Source organism: Schistocerca gregaria, chromosome 9 (genome assembly GCF_023897955.1).
Source record: "Schistocerca gregaria isolate iqSchGreg1 chromosome 9, iqSchGreg1.2, whole genome shotgun sequence".
Lineage (NCBI taxonomy): Eukaryota > Metazoa > Arthropoda > Insecta > Orthoptera > Acrididae > Schistocerca > Schistocerca gregaria.
Window position 1 is genome coordinate 131249488 of NC_064928.1, and position 16864 is coordinate 131266351.

Genomic DNA, 16864 nt, shown 5'->3' on the forward strand with positions numbered 1-16864 from the left:
GCCTCTTACAGCTGGGACACAGCAAGTGCCTCGTAGGTTGCTCACAGTTTTAACTTCAACAGCTTCTGACTTGCAGCTCACCATCAGGTTGATGGTTAAGTACAAGGTGAGTGGCCTCACATAGACAGCTTTTGAATGTGGTAATGGGAAGTATTTGCTGGAATATAAATAATTCGAGGAATAAAGGTAACAGCAACAATAATTCTGACTGAGCAAAGAGACAGTTTTGTCACAGAATGTAATAACGTGGTGCTGAATCACAGTTAGCCAAAAAGGAAGAAGAGGAGTACCTTGACAATTTTGAAATGGAATTGCGAGGAAACATGAAGCAGGTAGCAAATAAATGCAATATGTATATAATTATGGAAATGTTTCTGCCTTGAGAAAATACAAATTCTTCTCGTTTAACATCCATACATATTATGGTGAAGAAATTTTACCATCATCATTAGATTCATCAATCTTCCATCGAATAAGTATGTACTAGAATGATGGAGCTCAAGACATGCGAAAAACTGATCAGGAACCAATAGGATCACAAGGAATTTACATGGGAATGCCAGAAAAAGAGTAACTGAATAATGTCCACAATTCAGAACAGGATTTGTGGTTGGTCTCAAAATAATTGAATTCCTTACAGAAGTTAAAGCACAATATCTCAGACTATCAACACTAACTGTAAAAGCTGCAAATAAAATATACTTACTTACTTCTTGGCACTAAAGCCCATGTAGGGCCTTGGTTCCTCTGATGACCACAGCCAAATCCTGACATTTTTCTGCTTGCTGCCTCCATCTCCTGACTCCAATATTTCTCAAATCATTTTCCACATCGTCCAGCCATCGTTTTCAGGGTCTCCCTTTGCTACTTTTGCCACCTGGATTTCCTGTGCAAACCTTTTTGACAGCTCAATCCTTTGACATTCACTTTACATGGCACAGCCATCTTAAGCTGTTACACTTAATTTCAGTCACCAAGTCAGGATTTCTATACAGTTCTTCCAATTCCTTGTTTTTCCCTATCCTCCATTGCCCCGCCTCATACACGGCTCCAAAAATCATTCTTAATATTTTCCTCACCCATCTTCTCAAGAGCTCTTCTTGTGCTACAGTCATTGTCCATGTTTCTGAGCCATACATTACCATCAGTCTTATGACTGTTCAACAGACAGTCACCTTCGATTTTCTGCTCGCGCTACATGACTGAAGGATCTTGCTCAGGGCCCAGTAAACTCATTTCCTGCAGCAATCCTATATTTTATTTCTTCCCTTATTCTGCTAGCCTCCCTAACCAGCACTCCCAGGTATTGGAACTTCTCACATCTCTCATAATTTCCTCTGCTCAACTTAATAATTTCTCTTTAACAACAGCATTTTTCCTGGAAGCAAATAGATACTGTATTTTTGTGTTGTTTACTCTAAGTCCCAACTGTTCTGCCTCCTTTCCAGTCTGCCAAATCCTTCTTCCACTTCTTTCAAACTTCTAGACAGGGTACACACATCATTGGCATAAGCTCAATTTTGGTGCATACGGTTAAACAGAGTGTCACCTCAGTTATCATCTCCACCCTTCACATCACTCTCTCCCACACTATGTTGAAGAGTAGCGTGGATAATACATCACCCTGTCTTAACCCTTGACTGACCTCAAATTCTTTAGAAAGTTTTCCTTCTACTTTTACCTGTCATTTTGTGCTGGTGAGGGTCATTTGTACGAGTCTGATAAGTTTATTCGGGAATTCCATCTCCATTAAGGTGTCATATAGCTCTTTCCTTTTAACACTATCATAGGCTTGTTTAAAATCTACTAAAAGTTGGTGTACATCCACATTATATTCATAACACTTTTCAATTATATGCCGTATAATGAAGACTTGGTCTGCTGTTGATCTACCCTGTTGAAAACTGCACTGGTAGTCTTCTGTAATTGGTGTAAGTCTCATAGCAATGACTTTGGCTAATACTTTGTACACCACACTGACTAAAGCAATACCACGATAATTTTCATAGTTTCCTTTGTCCTTCTTTTTATGAATTGGGCATATAATGGCCATGTACCAGTGGTCTGGCAAATAATATATACACAATAATAAATGGCCATGTCCCACCTAATGATAAAAATCATGAAGAAAGAACACAGAAGATGAGGATGGATTCTGGGAGCTTTTAGACCAGTTGATAACAAACAAATAAAAACCACTCTAAAATTTTAATTAGAGATTTTAATGATCAGTTAGGAAGGAAAAAAGAGATATACAAACATAATAAGGAAATGGCCAGCACAAAGAAGAACAAACACAAATGGCAAGAGATTCGAGGAATTCTGTAAAAACCATGACATAATCTCACAGCTAATATACTTCAGGAGAAGCCCAAATAAACTAAAAACCGGATCACGTCTGTATGTGTGTAAATTACCACAGGCGAAGCTACAATGTGAAATTATGGGGAGGGACAGATACTGGATCAGATCATTGCATAATAAAAATTAAATTCACTCCATTGACAAAGAAAACATCCCACCCCGGAAGAAGTGAACATACTACCCTCAAACTGAAAAACGACAAGGAATGTGATGAACAAACAAGGAATATAAAAATAACAGATGACCTAGAGGAATTAGTTCCCAATTGAAACAAAAGTCTGAATAAGTAGCTCTAATAAGGCCAAGGAAAAAATGCCAGTGGTGGAATGATGAGTGTGATAAAACAGTAGTAGATATACACCAAGCCTGGTTAAGGTATCAGAGACATAAACTGGAAGAATCATACTTGCAATTCACTGAACAAAGAAAGGTAAACCATAAAATAATAAGAAGGGTTAAACATAAATACTAACAACATATACTTCTGACAGAAAAATAGCAAGAAAACAAACTTAAGGGATTAGTACAAAGAATTTAACAGACAACTATTCAGATATGACCCTGCAAAATTAATGAATAAAGATAAAAACAATAAGATGGTCACAGCAATAAAAGATACAAAACTTTTATAAGATACATTTAACAAATTACTAAACTGTGAAGATCTCCAGATTTGTTTCAGATAAACACAGATACCGCTTTTAAAACACCAGCAGAAAATGTACACCCACCAACAAAACATACAGCCACCCACAAGCCATGAAGTCTACAAAGCTTTGAAAGGGCTCAAAAACTAAAAAGCAAGAGGAGAAAATCAAACATTTGCAGAAATTTGGAAATGCCAGTGAAGATGTTGCATCACTGCATTGTGAAAACCTGGAAAAAAGGAGAACGACCAGAACACTGGACTACAGCTATAATCCACACCTTACACAAAGAAGACAAATTGAGACAATTATTAAGGAATTTCCCTTTTGGTCCTGCATATAAAGTCATGTCAATAATTCTATACAATCATTGTAAAGATCAACTTTAACTGCACCTAGGAGAATTTAGAAGGATTTATGCCACAGAGATGCTGTCCAGAACAGATAACCACTTTGAAATTGGTAATGGGTTACTACAAAATGAGACAAAAACAAGTCAAACTTTGAACACTTCAGAAAAGCTTATTATTGTACCCACAGAGCTTCAAAGATGAAATACTAAGGAATTTCAGACTCATCCCAAATTAACAGAAATGATAAAATTAACTCTAACAAATGTCAAATCTAAAGTGAAGTTCAGGGGAGAGATATCAGAGTCATTTATAATTGAGATAGGGAGATGGTTTATCGCCATTACTTTTCATCTGCGTTCAGGAGTATGTGACAAGGGAAACCATGAAAATTTAAGAACTGTAACCAAGAGAGATCAAATAGACTTAAACTGCTCAAGACTCAAAGATGACTTAGTGTTACTAGCTAATAACACTCAAGGGAAAAAAAAAAAAAAAAAAAAAAAAAAAAAAAAAAAAAAAAAAAAAAAAAATCAAATAACAAGTCTACAAAATATAGCACAAAAATAGAACTCCAGATATCATTCGATAAAAACTGAGAGAATGGTAGCAGATCCACTAGCAATCAACCACGTAACAGGAAAATCAAAATAGTGAAACCATTTAAATGCTAAGGAGAAATTATAACGTACAACTTGGATGAGCAATCTGCATAGCAAGAAAGAACTAACAGAATGATAAAAGCTCAAAAATGAACATGGCCAACATGCAGTAAAAAATATCTATCAATCTAAATTAAAACATAAGACAGTGGTTCAACCAGGGGTGACATACAGCAGTGAAACTCTTTTCAGAGTCACTAAAACAGAATTAACAAAATCCCAAAAGTAGAGACAAGAATAGCTAGAACATGGATAAATACAAAATATCAGGAAACTGGAAAATGGTCAGTAGTTTCAAATGAAGTGGTGTACAATGAACCCGAGCCCATTACAGATACAGAAGAAAAGTCAGTTAGTCTCTCTCTCTCTCTCTCTCTCTCTCTCTCTCTCTCTCTCTGTGTGTGTGTGTGTGTGTGTGTGTGTGTGTGTGTGTGTGTGTCACATTCTGAGGACAACAGAAACCAGATTACCAAGAAAAATTATATAGAAACTTAAGAAGATGAAGCAACAATGGGATGGATAAAGGAAATCAGGAAGTATATGAAAGAACTAGAATTAATGCTGGATGCTTTGAAAAACAAAACAGAAAATTTAAAGTATTTGAAAAAAAAACATAAAAATAAGATTTAAACCAAAAATTGGCAAGTGACATACAATGAAAAATGTATTTACAGATGAGGAACAACAAAAAAGATCAGAATGAACGAAAACGTACTGGGCAATTTTTAGATGAGGAACAATGAAAAAGGTCAGAACAAATGAAACGGTACTGGGCAATTTTTAGATGAGGAACAATGAAAAAGATCAGAACAAATGAAACGGTACTGGGCAATTTTCTGAAAACTTACTGAAGAAGATGACCAGAAAATGAATGATACAGAAGAAGACTTCAAAATTTACGTACATCTTATTTGACAAAAAACAAATGAATCCTCTATCACTAAACTTCACTGAATCATGACAGGCTCAAGGCAAATGCCAAAATGGTTCCTTTGAAAGGGCATGGCAAACTTACTTCCTCATCCTTCCCTAGTCCGATGAGATCGATTACTCCTCTGTTTGGTCCCCTCCCCCAAATCTACCAACCAACAAAACATGTCTGAGTGTTAAACAAAAAGAATTTGTATCTGCTCAAGGTAAAAAATGGACAGATATGAGCTTCAACCACAATATGGGTGTAGCACAGTCCAAACTGATATACAGGTGTTGATTGTAAATCAATGATGATATCCCAGAGGATTACTTACGAGTATGGAGCGTCATGGCACCAGTCCCGCAAAACTTCCAGATCTCCTCTGGATATGGCTTCTAGGATGTTTGGAATTATGTCCGTCTCACAGTCTCTAAGAAAACGATGTCGATCGAAATTAGGATCCAGTTTCACGAGCTCAGTCATTGTCTCGGACAGCTCTGTCTTCTGAAAGAGACCGCCGACCACATCTGACACTTTATCAGTTAGTAGTCTGGAGGCACGTACCACTGGATTGTCCGATTCATCGTAACGTGTCTTCCAGTCTAGTATCTTACCGACATACGGGTTGTTGTCGCGAAAATTCTGCCAGCTTTGGTAGAACCTGAAGCAAATGAAAAGTAAATTAAATTCAAAGATTAGTCACAAATATAAATAAATTACAATTTTACATGGGGAAAAGACTAATTCTTGCCATAAAAGGAAAATGGAATTAGTTTCATTACGATGTTCAATGGTGGCAACAAAAATTTCTGAAAATATAGTCTTCCTCTTTGTAACCTACTGAGAGCGAGGAAGAGACTATCCGAAGGAAAATGTGAAGTGTGATTAGATGTACTCCATATCCTTTAGGATATGAGGTGGTATCCAAAAGTTCATGAAATACATTTTAAAATTATTATGTCTCACCTAGATCTTATTCTGCACCATCATCTTCAAAGTAATCCCCTCGGCGACTAAATCCCAAAATTTCTGCTACTTTTTGAAAATCAACCTGGAAGTCTTTCTTTGGTAGGATGTTTAGTATCCCCCGCAGTTCACCTGAATCACCTCTACCATATCAAATCTTCATCCCTTCAACTTCTTTCCATCCTAAGCTAGGGGACAAAGTCATCTGGAGCTATGGCTGGTAAATAGAGCAGTTGGGGAGCGTATGGAACTGGTCAGAGGAACTTCTTTCCACCACATATTGTAGTACTCGATACTTCCTGAATTTGTGCTATGTGATACATAAAAATACTACTAATATTATTACAGTTTAATTGAAGCAATATATGTGCCTACAGTTGACATGAGAACAAATGTATTGTTAATACTAAAGCTACAACAAAGCTACACTGATTCTGATGACACTAGCATTTTTCTAAAATTTTCTTGACATATTTTAAAAAGTCATAATTTGATTTATAGGTAATTAATGTTAAAGATCATTACTGATTTATTTTTTTTATTTTCATAACATCACTTGTAAATTTATTAGTGATATAAATAAATACTCAACTTACAACAGACTGTAATAACTGATAGTTGCAAGCTATCATTGTTGCACCCTATATACAGTTGGTAGAAAGCACCTGTATCTGATGGGCTATTCGTCCATTGCACTAAGTACATGTAGACTGAGGTTGTGAAAGACGCAAATAGGGGAAGCATGATTATTCATCATGTATTATTTGAAAAAGTGCAGTGTTACAAATGTGTTAAAAATGTATTAAAACTAATAGTGAAGAAGAAACACAACATGCTTTCATGAATTTATTTAATGGCACATATTAACAACCTGCAACCTTAGGATCTCTAGCTAAGCAGAATATACCTACTAGACAAAGTAACAAACAAGATGAAGTCAAAAGTAATTCCACCTGTACTGACACACATGTCCGTATCTATCACAAACTAAACACTGAATATTACTTCAGCACACTTTGTAGGTTAAAGAACAGTTGCTTTCTTTGAATTCTATACAAGTGGTTTACATACCACAAGGGAGATAGCGGTTAGAGGAGCAAAAAACATTTTGTTTCTAGTGAAAATTTCCTGATGTTGGCTGCATTCTTTTCTGCACTGACATGGTGAAGTACTACATCATTCATATACCACTTCTGTGACTGATTTCACATCATGTCCTCCCTTAAACATATTAAAACAGTTTAAGAGTCTGTCTAGAAGGGATGAACTCCTTATGTACAATCCCATCAGTGCACACACACAAAAGATCAATGTGGACATAATGTTACTCTTGACTTGCCAAGCTTTGTTGGTAGAGATCAATGCACACTCTTTCATTGCAATGACTGCTTCTTAGGGTCTCGTTCTCATAAACCACATTTTTATCTCCAGTGACAAGCTCTGAAAGACAATTCAGACTGTTCTGATACATTCATGGCAGAAACCTTTCCTTAATCCTCTGTATGTTCAGTTTTTCTGACATAAATATGTGCCAAAGTTTACTCTCAAGCTTTGCATCTGTGCAAACACTTATGGCGCGCATAGAGCCAGTACTAAGGAAAGAAGAGAAAGCTTGAAAAGTGGAACGAGTATACACAAGTGTTATATAAAGGAAAGCTACTTGAAGACAATATTGTGCTAGGGAAAAGGAACTGGATGTATACAAGATGGGTGAAGAATTCGACAGAGCACTGAAAGACCTCGGAGAAGATACGAAAGAGGATTATTTTTCTGTCTGTTGATAGCTGCTTTTTCTTTGAAAATTGCTGGTTATGGGCAATGTTGCCCACCTCCAGATCTGTTAAACAACAAAAATAAATTACAATTTCATCCTAATCTACTGTTTAAAAAAACTAAAAAAATTTGTAATCTAATTACAATACAAAAGTTGTATAGCATACCATACGTTTTAGTGAGAAAGTAACCTATCATAAAGGAACTACGACTTCACAGGCATACACTAATACCATACTCATACGCTGTCACTTTATATTAAGATTTTAAAAGAAATTCTGAAATAAAAATTGGTTACTGACAAGCAGAAAAATGAGCCTCTTTTGCATAAATAAGGAATATGATAAATATGTGCAGTTTTGATAACCTAGCACCTAGTTACAAAAACGAGAGGTGTGAAACCATTTTTTAAAGCCATTTTAAAAATTGTGAAAGCTATTTTAAAAATTACATTCAATAAGAACTCTTTAGTGTTAGGAGGGTTCCGCATGTATACAAAAGTAAAGATTAATAACAGGTGTTTGCTGAAACCAAATTTCTTTTAAATTTTAATATAAAATGGAAGCATGTGAATACAGTTTCAGTAATGAGAGTGAACTGATAGTTCCACTACAATAGGTTATTCTGTAATAACATATGATTTGTTAGACAACTTTTATACCATAACCAGATAATACTTTTTATCTTTGTAAGCAGAGGATTGCGACCCACTTTAAATATAGTAGGAAAGTTCAGGTAGAATGTGAACAGTTAAGGAGTAAAGGGGTGGTGGTTGTTGGGATGTTTAAGGGGGGCTAAACAGCTAAGGTCATCAGTCCCCCATTCCAAAAACAGGTGAAATGAAAATTTACGGAGCAGGTAAAACCCCAAGGGGGGAGGAGACGCCCCTCCCCCCAGTTACTGAAAGAACACAAATGTGGCAGCGAACACTAGAGACAAGAAGAGTACAGACGAACACCAGACAGAAAGAAACGGAAGAAAAGAAGAGGGCCGGAGATTGGTTGACTGACCATGAGAACAAAAAAAAGGGAAAGAGTCAACCATCCGAATACATACTAAAATCTGCAACCAATGAGAGACTCTAGGACAAGAGACACAGAAAGGGAAAGGGGCAGGACCCCCTAAAAGGAACCATAAAAAGGACTACCACGGATAAAATTTAAAACGTCGTCAGCCATGGAGGCATCGTCGCATAAAAGCAAAGGCAACGTGCCCGGGAGATTAAAAGTCTGCCGGAGGATGCGCAGGCGGGGACACTCCAACAAAATGTGGGCGACCGTCAACCGAGACCCACACTGACACAGGGGGGGATCCTCCTGCTGCAAAAGATGTCCATGCGTCAGGTAGGTATGGCCGATGTGGAGCCAACACAGGCGAGAAGCCCGCAGGGAGGACCGCCACACATTGGTCGTCTCCTTAACAGCCCGCAGTTTATTCGGCGAAGTCAGGCTACGCCACCCGTCATGCCACATCCAAAGCACCTTACGGCGCAATGCCAGCTGCAGATCACGAGCTGGGAGGCCGATCTCCAAAGTGGGGGCGTCGATTGCCCCTTGGGCCAGCCTGTCGACACGTTTGTTCCCCGGGATGCCAACGTGACCTGGCGTCCAAACAAAGACCACCGAACGACCAGAGCGTGTAATGGCAAAAACAGACTCCTGGATAAAGGATACCAGAGGAGAAGAGGTATAGCAGTGGTCGATAGCCTGGAGGCTGCTCAGGGAGTCACTGCAGATGACGATGGACGTACCTGAGCAGGAACGCATATGCTCAAGAGTGCGCAATATGGCCACCAGCTCTGCAGTAAAAATACTGCAGCCAGCCGGCAAGGAGCACTGTTCAACATGGGCAGCATGAGCAAAAGCATAGGCAGTACGACCATCTAGCAGGGAACCATCAGTGTAGACAGGCTCACAGCCTGAAAATGAGGCGAGGAGCGCAAGAAAACGGCGACGGAGGGCCACAGGCGGAACCGAGTCGTTGGGTTCCCATGCCAAGTCCAGGCGGACGGACGGCCGGGGCATACACCAGGGAGGCGTGGGTGCATGGACCCGGAAGGGCGGCAGAAGAGGGTATGACCCCAGTTCCGACAGCAGGGACTGTATGCGGACAGCAATGGAAAGCCCAGACCTAGGTCACCGGTCGGGCAGAGGGAGGACCCTGGCAGGGAAAAGTAGGCGATGATTGGGATGGCCCGGTGAGCAATGCACGTGGACAGCATAGTCGGCGAGCAGTCGGTGGCGGCGAATCTGCAGCGGGGGAACCCCGGCCGCCACCAGTAGACTATCCACGGGGCTCGTACGGAAAGCATCAGTTGCAAGCCGAACCCCACAGTGGTGTATGGGGTCCAACAACGTCAACACTGAGGGTGATGCAGACCCATAGGCTAGGCTCCCATAATCAAGCCTGGACTGCACAAGGGCTCTGTACAATCGCAACAGCGTGCAGCGATCTGCACCCAAAGACGCGTGGCTCGGGCAGCAGAGAGCATTGAGGTGCTGCCAGCACTTTTGCTTCAGCTGAGTAATATGAGGAACCCATGTGAGCCGGGCATCAAAGACGAGTCCTAAGAAGCGGCTAGTGTCCACCACTTCAAGTAGGTGGCCGTCGAGGTAAAGTTCCGTATGAGGGTGGACCGTCCGACGCCTGCAGAAGTGCATAACTCGAGTCTTGGCTGCAGAGAACTGAAATCCATGAGTCAGAGCCCATGATGCTGCCTTGCGAATGGCTGCTTGCAGCCTGCGTTCGGCAACTCCCGTAGTCGTTGAGATAAATGAGATGCAGAAGTCGTCGGCATACAAAGAAGGAGACACCGACGACCCCACGGCTTCAGCCAGACCATTAATGGCCACTAGAAATAATGAAACGCTCAACACCGAGCCCTGCGGGACCCCATTTTCCTGTATATAAGGTGAACTAGAGGCGGCACCGACTTGCACCCAGAAAGAGCGGCGCAGTAAAAAGTTTTGAAGAAAAGCTAGGAGCTGACCATGAAGACCCCACTCACGCAACGTAGCAAGGATGTGATGCCTCCATGTTGTGTCGTATACCTTCTGCAGATCAAAAAATACAGCAACGAGATGCTGACGGCAGGAAAAGGCCGTACGGATAGCAGATTCCAGCCGCACCAAATTGTCCGCAGCAGACCGGCCCTGACCGAATCCACCCTGGGATGGAGCGAGGAGACCGCGCGACTCAAGGACCCAACACAAACGCCGCCCCACCATACGTTCGAGCAATTTGCACAAAACGGTGAGGGTAATGGGACGATAGCTGTCCACCGCCAGAGGGTCCGCACCGGGCTTCAAGATGGGGACAATAAAACCCTCTCGCCATTGCGACGGGAACACGCCCTCGCTCCAAATGCGGTTAAAGATGGTGAGGATGTGTCTCTGGCAGTCCCTGGAGATATGCTTCAGCATCTGCACGTGGATGCAGTCTGGTCCTGGTGCCGTATCAGGGCAATAGGCGAGGGCAGCGAGGAATTCCCTCTCGCTGAAAGGAGCATTGTATTTTTCAGAACGACGTGTGTGGAATGATAACGGCGTCTGCTCGGCGCGCTCCTTTAGAGAGCGAAAGGCGAGAGGGTAAGTTGCAGTCGCAGAGCTCGTAGCAAAGTGCGCGGCAAGGTAATCAGCAATGGCGGCAGCGTCAGTGCAGACAGCGCCATCCAGGGAGATTCCAGGTACACCCATTGGGGTCTGGTATCCATAAATCCGCCGGATGCGGGACCACACGAGCGACGGGGAGACACGGGAGCCCAAGGATGAAACATACCTCTCCCAGCACTCCTGCTTACGCCGTGCAATAAGACGACGGGCCGAGGCACGGAGCTTCTTAAAGGCGATGAGGGTCTGCAGAGACGGGTGCTGCTTATGACGCTGGAGAGCCCTACGGTCGCGAATAGCCCAGCAATCTCCGGCGACCACCAGGGGACAGCCTTCCTCTGAGGGAGTCCAGAAGAGTGGGGGATGGCAGCCTCGGACGCAGAAATAATTGACGTGGTCAAGACACGGACCACCTCATCAATTTCACCCTGTGGGGGAGAAGCAATGGTGGCAGCGGAAGTAAAAGCTGGCCAGTCAGCCCTGTTGAGAGCCCAGCGGGGCAGGCGCCCAGAAGAATGACACTGGGGCAGTGACAAATAGATGGGAAAATGGTCACTACCACACAGGTCAGGATGCACTCTCCAGTGGAGGGATGGGACAAGTCCGGGGCTGCAAAGAGAGAGATCGATGGCCGAGAACGAGCCATGGGCCACACTGAAATGCGTGGGAGCACCGGTGTTCAAGAGGCTAAGGTCGAGCTGAGCCAACACATGCTCCACGGCACGACCGCGGTTATCAGAGACAGTCCCACCCCATAGAGGGTTGTGGGCATTGAAATCACCCAGAAGCAGCAATGGCGGTGGGAGTTGAGCCAGCAGTGCAGCCAAGACATGTGGAGGGAGCTGCCCATACGAAGTAACGTAAACAGAGCAAACAGTAATAGCCGGCGAGAGCTTTATCCTGACAGCGACTGCCTCTAAAGGCGTCAGAAGGGGTACTGGCTAGCTACAGACAGAGTGGTGAACAAAGAGGCAAACTCCACCCGAAGGTCGTTGACAGGCAGCGCGGTTCTTATAGTATCCCCGATAACCACGAAGGGCAGGGGTCTGCATTGCTGGAAACCAAGCTTCCTGAAGAGCAATGCAGAGAACAGGGGAAACACTCAGAAGCATCCGGAGCTCAGGCAGGTGGCGGAAATAACTGCCGCAATTCCACTGGAGAATGGAAGCAGGAAGGGACTGGGAGGGCGTGAAGGCAACTAAGAGGCAGACGGCGCCTCAGAGCCAACGGCCGCCACCGGGCGAGAGTCAGCTGCGTCCATAGGAGAAGCCCCCGAGGGTTCCGTGAGGGCGAGATCCGCGGCAGACGCGAGGATCTCCACCTCATTCCCAGAGCCAGAACTATGTACAGCAGGCGGTACTGAATCCGCCGGAACGTCCTCCTCTTTGGACACGTTCCGTTCCTTCTTCTCGCGTCTGTCCTTTGGTTTAGAGGGCTGGGAGAGTTTCTCTGAAGGAGCGTCGAAGGCTGACGATGACGCATAAGCCCTATGACCAGCAGGTGGCGGAACCTTCAGCCACTGGCTGACATCCGGCTGGGTAGGAGAAGAAACGGAAGAAGGGAGGGTCCCGAGGGACCCCTTCTGCGAGAGAGGAACTGGCAGAGGCAACGCCGGCGGAGAAGGAGGGGGAGGGGGAGGGATCGAGCCCACTGGTTTGTGAGCAGATGTCACTCCCGAAGCATGAGCGGGGGCAGTGACAGAAGAGGGTTTGCCCCCAACTGCTAAGGGGGCAACAGAGGAAGGCTTGCCCCCAGACACGAGGGGGGCAGACAGAGATGTACGGCCCCGAGGGCGCACTGAAGGCGGCACAGATGAGGCAACAACTGCCGCCCGTGTGGGCGACGATAACATGGCTGCAGCATAGGATGTTCGAAGTGGGACAGGATACAACCTTTCGAATTTCAGTTTTCCCTCGCGATAAGTAAGCCGGTCCAGGGTCTTAAATTCCATTATCTTCCGCTCCTTATGAAGAACGGGGCAGTCCGGCGAGCATGGAGAGTGGTGTTCCCCACAGTTAACACAGACAGGCGGAGGCGCACATGGAGAATCGGGATGAGAGGGGCGTCCACAATCTTGACATGTGGTGCTGGATGGGCAACGGGAGGACATATGCCCAAACTTCCAGCACTGGAAGCACCGCATCGGGGGTGGGACGTATGGCTTGACGTCACAACGGTAAACCATTACCTTGACCTTCTCAGGCAATACAGCACCCTCGAAGGCCGAGATAAAGGCACCGGTGGCCACCCTGTTAGTCTTGGGTCCTCTGTGTACACGATAGACAAAATGCACACCATGTCGTTCCAAGTCAGCTTGAGAGCTGTAACAAGAGGTCGCGATGGTAAATAATCCCTTGGACCATATTTAAGCTACTGTGGGGAGTGACGGTAACAGGGACGTCTCCCAGCTTATCACACAAGAGCAACGCCTGTGACTGGGCTGGGGAGGACGTCTTGAGGAGGATGGACCCATTCCTCATTTTAGACAACCCCGCCACTTCCCCAAACTTATCCTCCAGGTGTTCCACAAAAAACAGAGGCTTTGTCGAAAGAAAGGAGTCACCATCAGTCCTGCTGCAGACACGGTATTGTGGTACATAAGGCTCCGGCTTGGCACTAGATCTGCGTCCCTCCCACGGCGCAGCCAACGAGGGGAACGAGTGAGGGTCATATTGTGCAGCATCAAATTCAATTCTGCCTCACTTAGAGACGCTGGTGGCAGTGCGACCACCAGCTTGGTGAGATTTATTGCACTTCATTGCGCCACATCCGCCCAGATGCCACCTACTCCAAACGAGGGCTCTCCCCGAGGGCGCCACCCAGCCAAAGCAACGGGTACCTGGCCGATATCCCATTGCCAGGAGTCCCCGTGCCCCAGACAAGATGGGCGCATACTCCTTGACATGCATGGGGAGGAAATAGCTCTGGCATCTGTAGTGCAATCCCTGCGTGGTCAGGGGTCTACCACCAAGAGGGTACATGACGACCCCACCACAACGGACTGGCTACCGTGCTGGATTTTAGGTGTTGAGAGGGTCCACAAGTGTCGTGGGTGCTAAGAAGGGGATTGCGCACAAGACGAGGAGGCAACCCAGAAGACATGGGGTGTAAATCCCGCCACACGACAATAGATAGCATACAAGATGGTGGTGCACGATGGACCAATAGAATAACACCACGTACGGCGTCCTTCCCCAAATGGCACGCACTAACAACGGAAATTTTGAAAATTGCAGGTCAAACCCAAGAGGGGACCATCACATAAGGCCGCAACGTTTGAGACTCCTTTTAGTCGCCTCTTACGACAGGCAGGAATACCGCAGGCCTATTCTTACCCCCGAACCCGCAGGGGGTGAGTAAAGGGGACCACTTACTGAAAAACAGAAGCATTGAGTCATTGACAGGCCCAATAAAGGTAGGTAGGCAGGTGTGTGTGTGTGAGAGAGAGAGATGAGAGAGAGAGAGAGAGAGAGAGAGAGAGGAGAGAGAGAGAGAGATATATATTACCCTAGTTTGACAATGGATTTATTCTGAAAGCTAGGCAGATTTCTTTACTCCTAAATTGTATATTCTGTTGTTTGTCAGTTATGGAGACATTGCCCAAAACGGGAAAAAAAAGACAGTGACTGACTGACAGACAGAAAAATACGCCTATTTTATATAAGTAAGGATTGCAGATTACAGTGAGTAATATATCCAGTTTATCAAACTTAGAGCAGACAACATTCCCTGGTATGCAGAATATAAGAGACCAGTGAAATACCTTCAGACTTCAAGAACAACATATTAAAGTTTTTCCCCTCCCACGAGGCCATACATCTTAGTATATCACAAATTTCAACTCAACACGTCTACCCATTCTTAGAAAAAGGGATCTTAATAGATAGACAGAGACAAATAGACAGTCAGATGACAAAAAATTATTTTTTTATGCGATATAATTATAAATTATGAGTATTCAGATTTTTTTCTTTACCTGTACTGTGGAACATTGTTTCCTGATACATTTCACAATTCTACGTCAATGGGAAGTACCCTATAGGTTTTGATTAGTATGTTCGCAAGTATCAAAATGTGACATAAATGGCTGTGTCTTTTCATAGAATTGACTTAGAAGGTTATATTTTTTGCACCACCAATGGATCATAGACCTTACTATGTGACAAATTTCAACTTCATACATCTACCCATTCCTGAGAAAAAGAAGCCTTAACAGTTGGATGTACAGCCAAACAAAGCAATCCTACAAGTGTTTGGCTTTTACTGATAGAAGTACAGTGTCCTAAAAATTGACATTGTAATTCTATCTGAGATGAAAAAGGAGTTGAAGATCTGTTGGATGGAAATAGAAGTATTTTTGAACATATTTTTAATCCAATTAAATTTATCAAAATCATAGCTGAAATACTTTTGAAGTGAACTTTAGTGTTCCAAGATGATGAAGAAGACAGAATTTTATCTCCAGCACAAGTTTGGAGTATCTGTGTCCTCTGACACACTAACACTAGAGTGGGGAACATGTCTAGAATGCAATTTTCCATTCAGTTTTGACATAGGTCTAATTTCTTTATGAAAGTCTTCACTTTTTCAGTACAAGAAAGTACTTCTCAAAAGTGTCAGTGAAGAAAGCCATTTTCAATAGAAAATTCTCCTCCAGAGAATGACTTCTCTCCTTTAAAAAACAGAATATCTTATGCCTAAGTTCAAACATTCTTTTTAGTACTTAACACCATGCAAGCCATCAACACTACTAAGAAAAAGAGCAAATGAGTGTGTTCATCATCCATCTTCATGTAGCACTTTAAGAAGCCTTGAATTTATATATATTGACTTAATAATATTAACTGTTTCTATAACCATTCACAGCAAATCATTAAGAGGTTTCTTTAGCGCCCAGAGCCTCCCATTGTATCATGCAGTGAGTCAATACTGTATCAGGAGCTACAGATTTAGCTTTCTGTTTCTAATCCACCACAAATTCCAGACACTGAGCTCCATATGGGCATTCTCCAATGCACCTATTCTACGATATTCCATTTTGACTAAAGAAGTATAGACGCCACACAGAAAAACAATTCCTCTTGAATGTTAAACTAGTCAATGAAATGAACATAAGCAATCAAATGAGCATCTTTAGGAATATCAGTTGCTTCATACACTTGAAGTGCAAAGCAATTGTAATGTGATTTATTGATTAACTGCCCAAGTAAATAGTGAGAAATGTCAAAGATTTTTCTACACACAGTGTCATTAGAGACAGGAATACTTTTCAACTGTTTAGCACGTGACTCACCACACAATGGGATACATCAACTGCTGCTGGTAAAACCAGAATTTCTACCACCTTGTGTGGTTTCACACATTTAGCAATCCTTTGCAAAATCTGGTAAGAGCATAAAAGGGCCTTAGAAGTCACACTCATCATTTTAGTACAGTTCTCCTGAAAATGCAGAAAAACATTTAATTTCCTGAAGAAAAAAAAATCTTTTAGGTTTTCCCATTAATTCAGGATGTTTTGGTTTCAGCATGTGTCTAACTTTTCAGGCTTTGTACTGTCAACATCTAAAATGGTTATATAAAT

The 16864-nt window shown here is 43.1% G+C and overlaps 1 protein-coding gene across 2 annotated transcripts in view; it reads right to left on the minus strand.

The window, feature by feature from the left end:
* Positions 1 to 16864, minus strand: part of LOC126291896 (mitochondrial import inner membrane translocase subunit TIM44) — a 68521-nt gene that overhangs the window by 28211 nt on the left and 23446 nt on the right. For both annotated transcript variants that reach the window (XM_049985625.1, XM_049985624.1), the window contains exon 6: positions 5271 to 5597. In XM_049985625.1, the coding sequence (XP_049841582.1) occupies positions 5271 to 5597 (327 nt within the window). The remainder of the gene's footprint in view (positions 1 to 5270; positions 5598 to 16864) is intronic.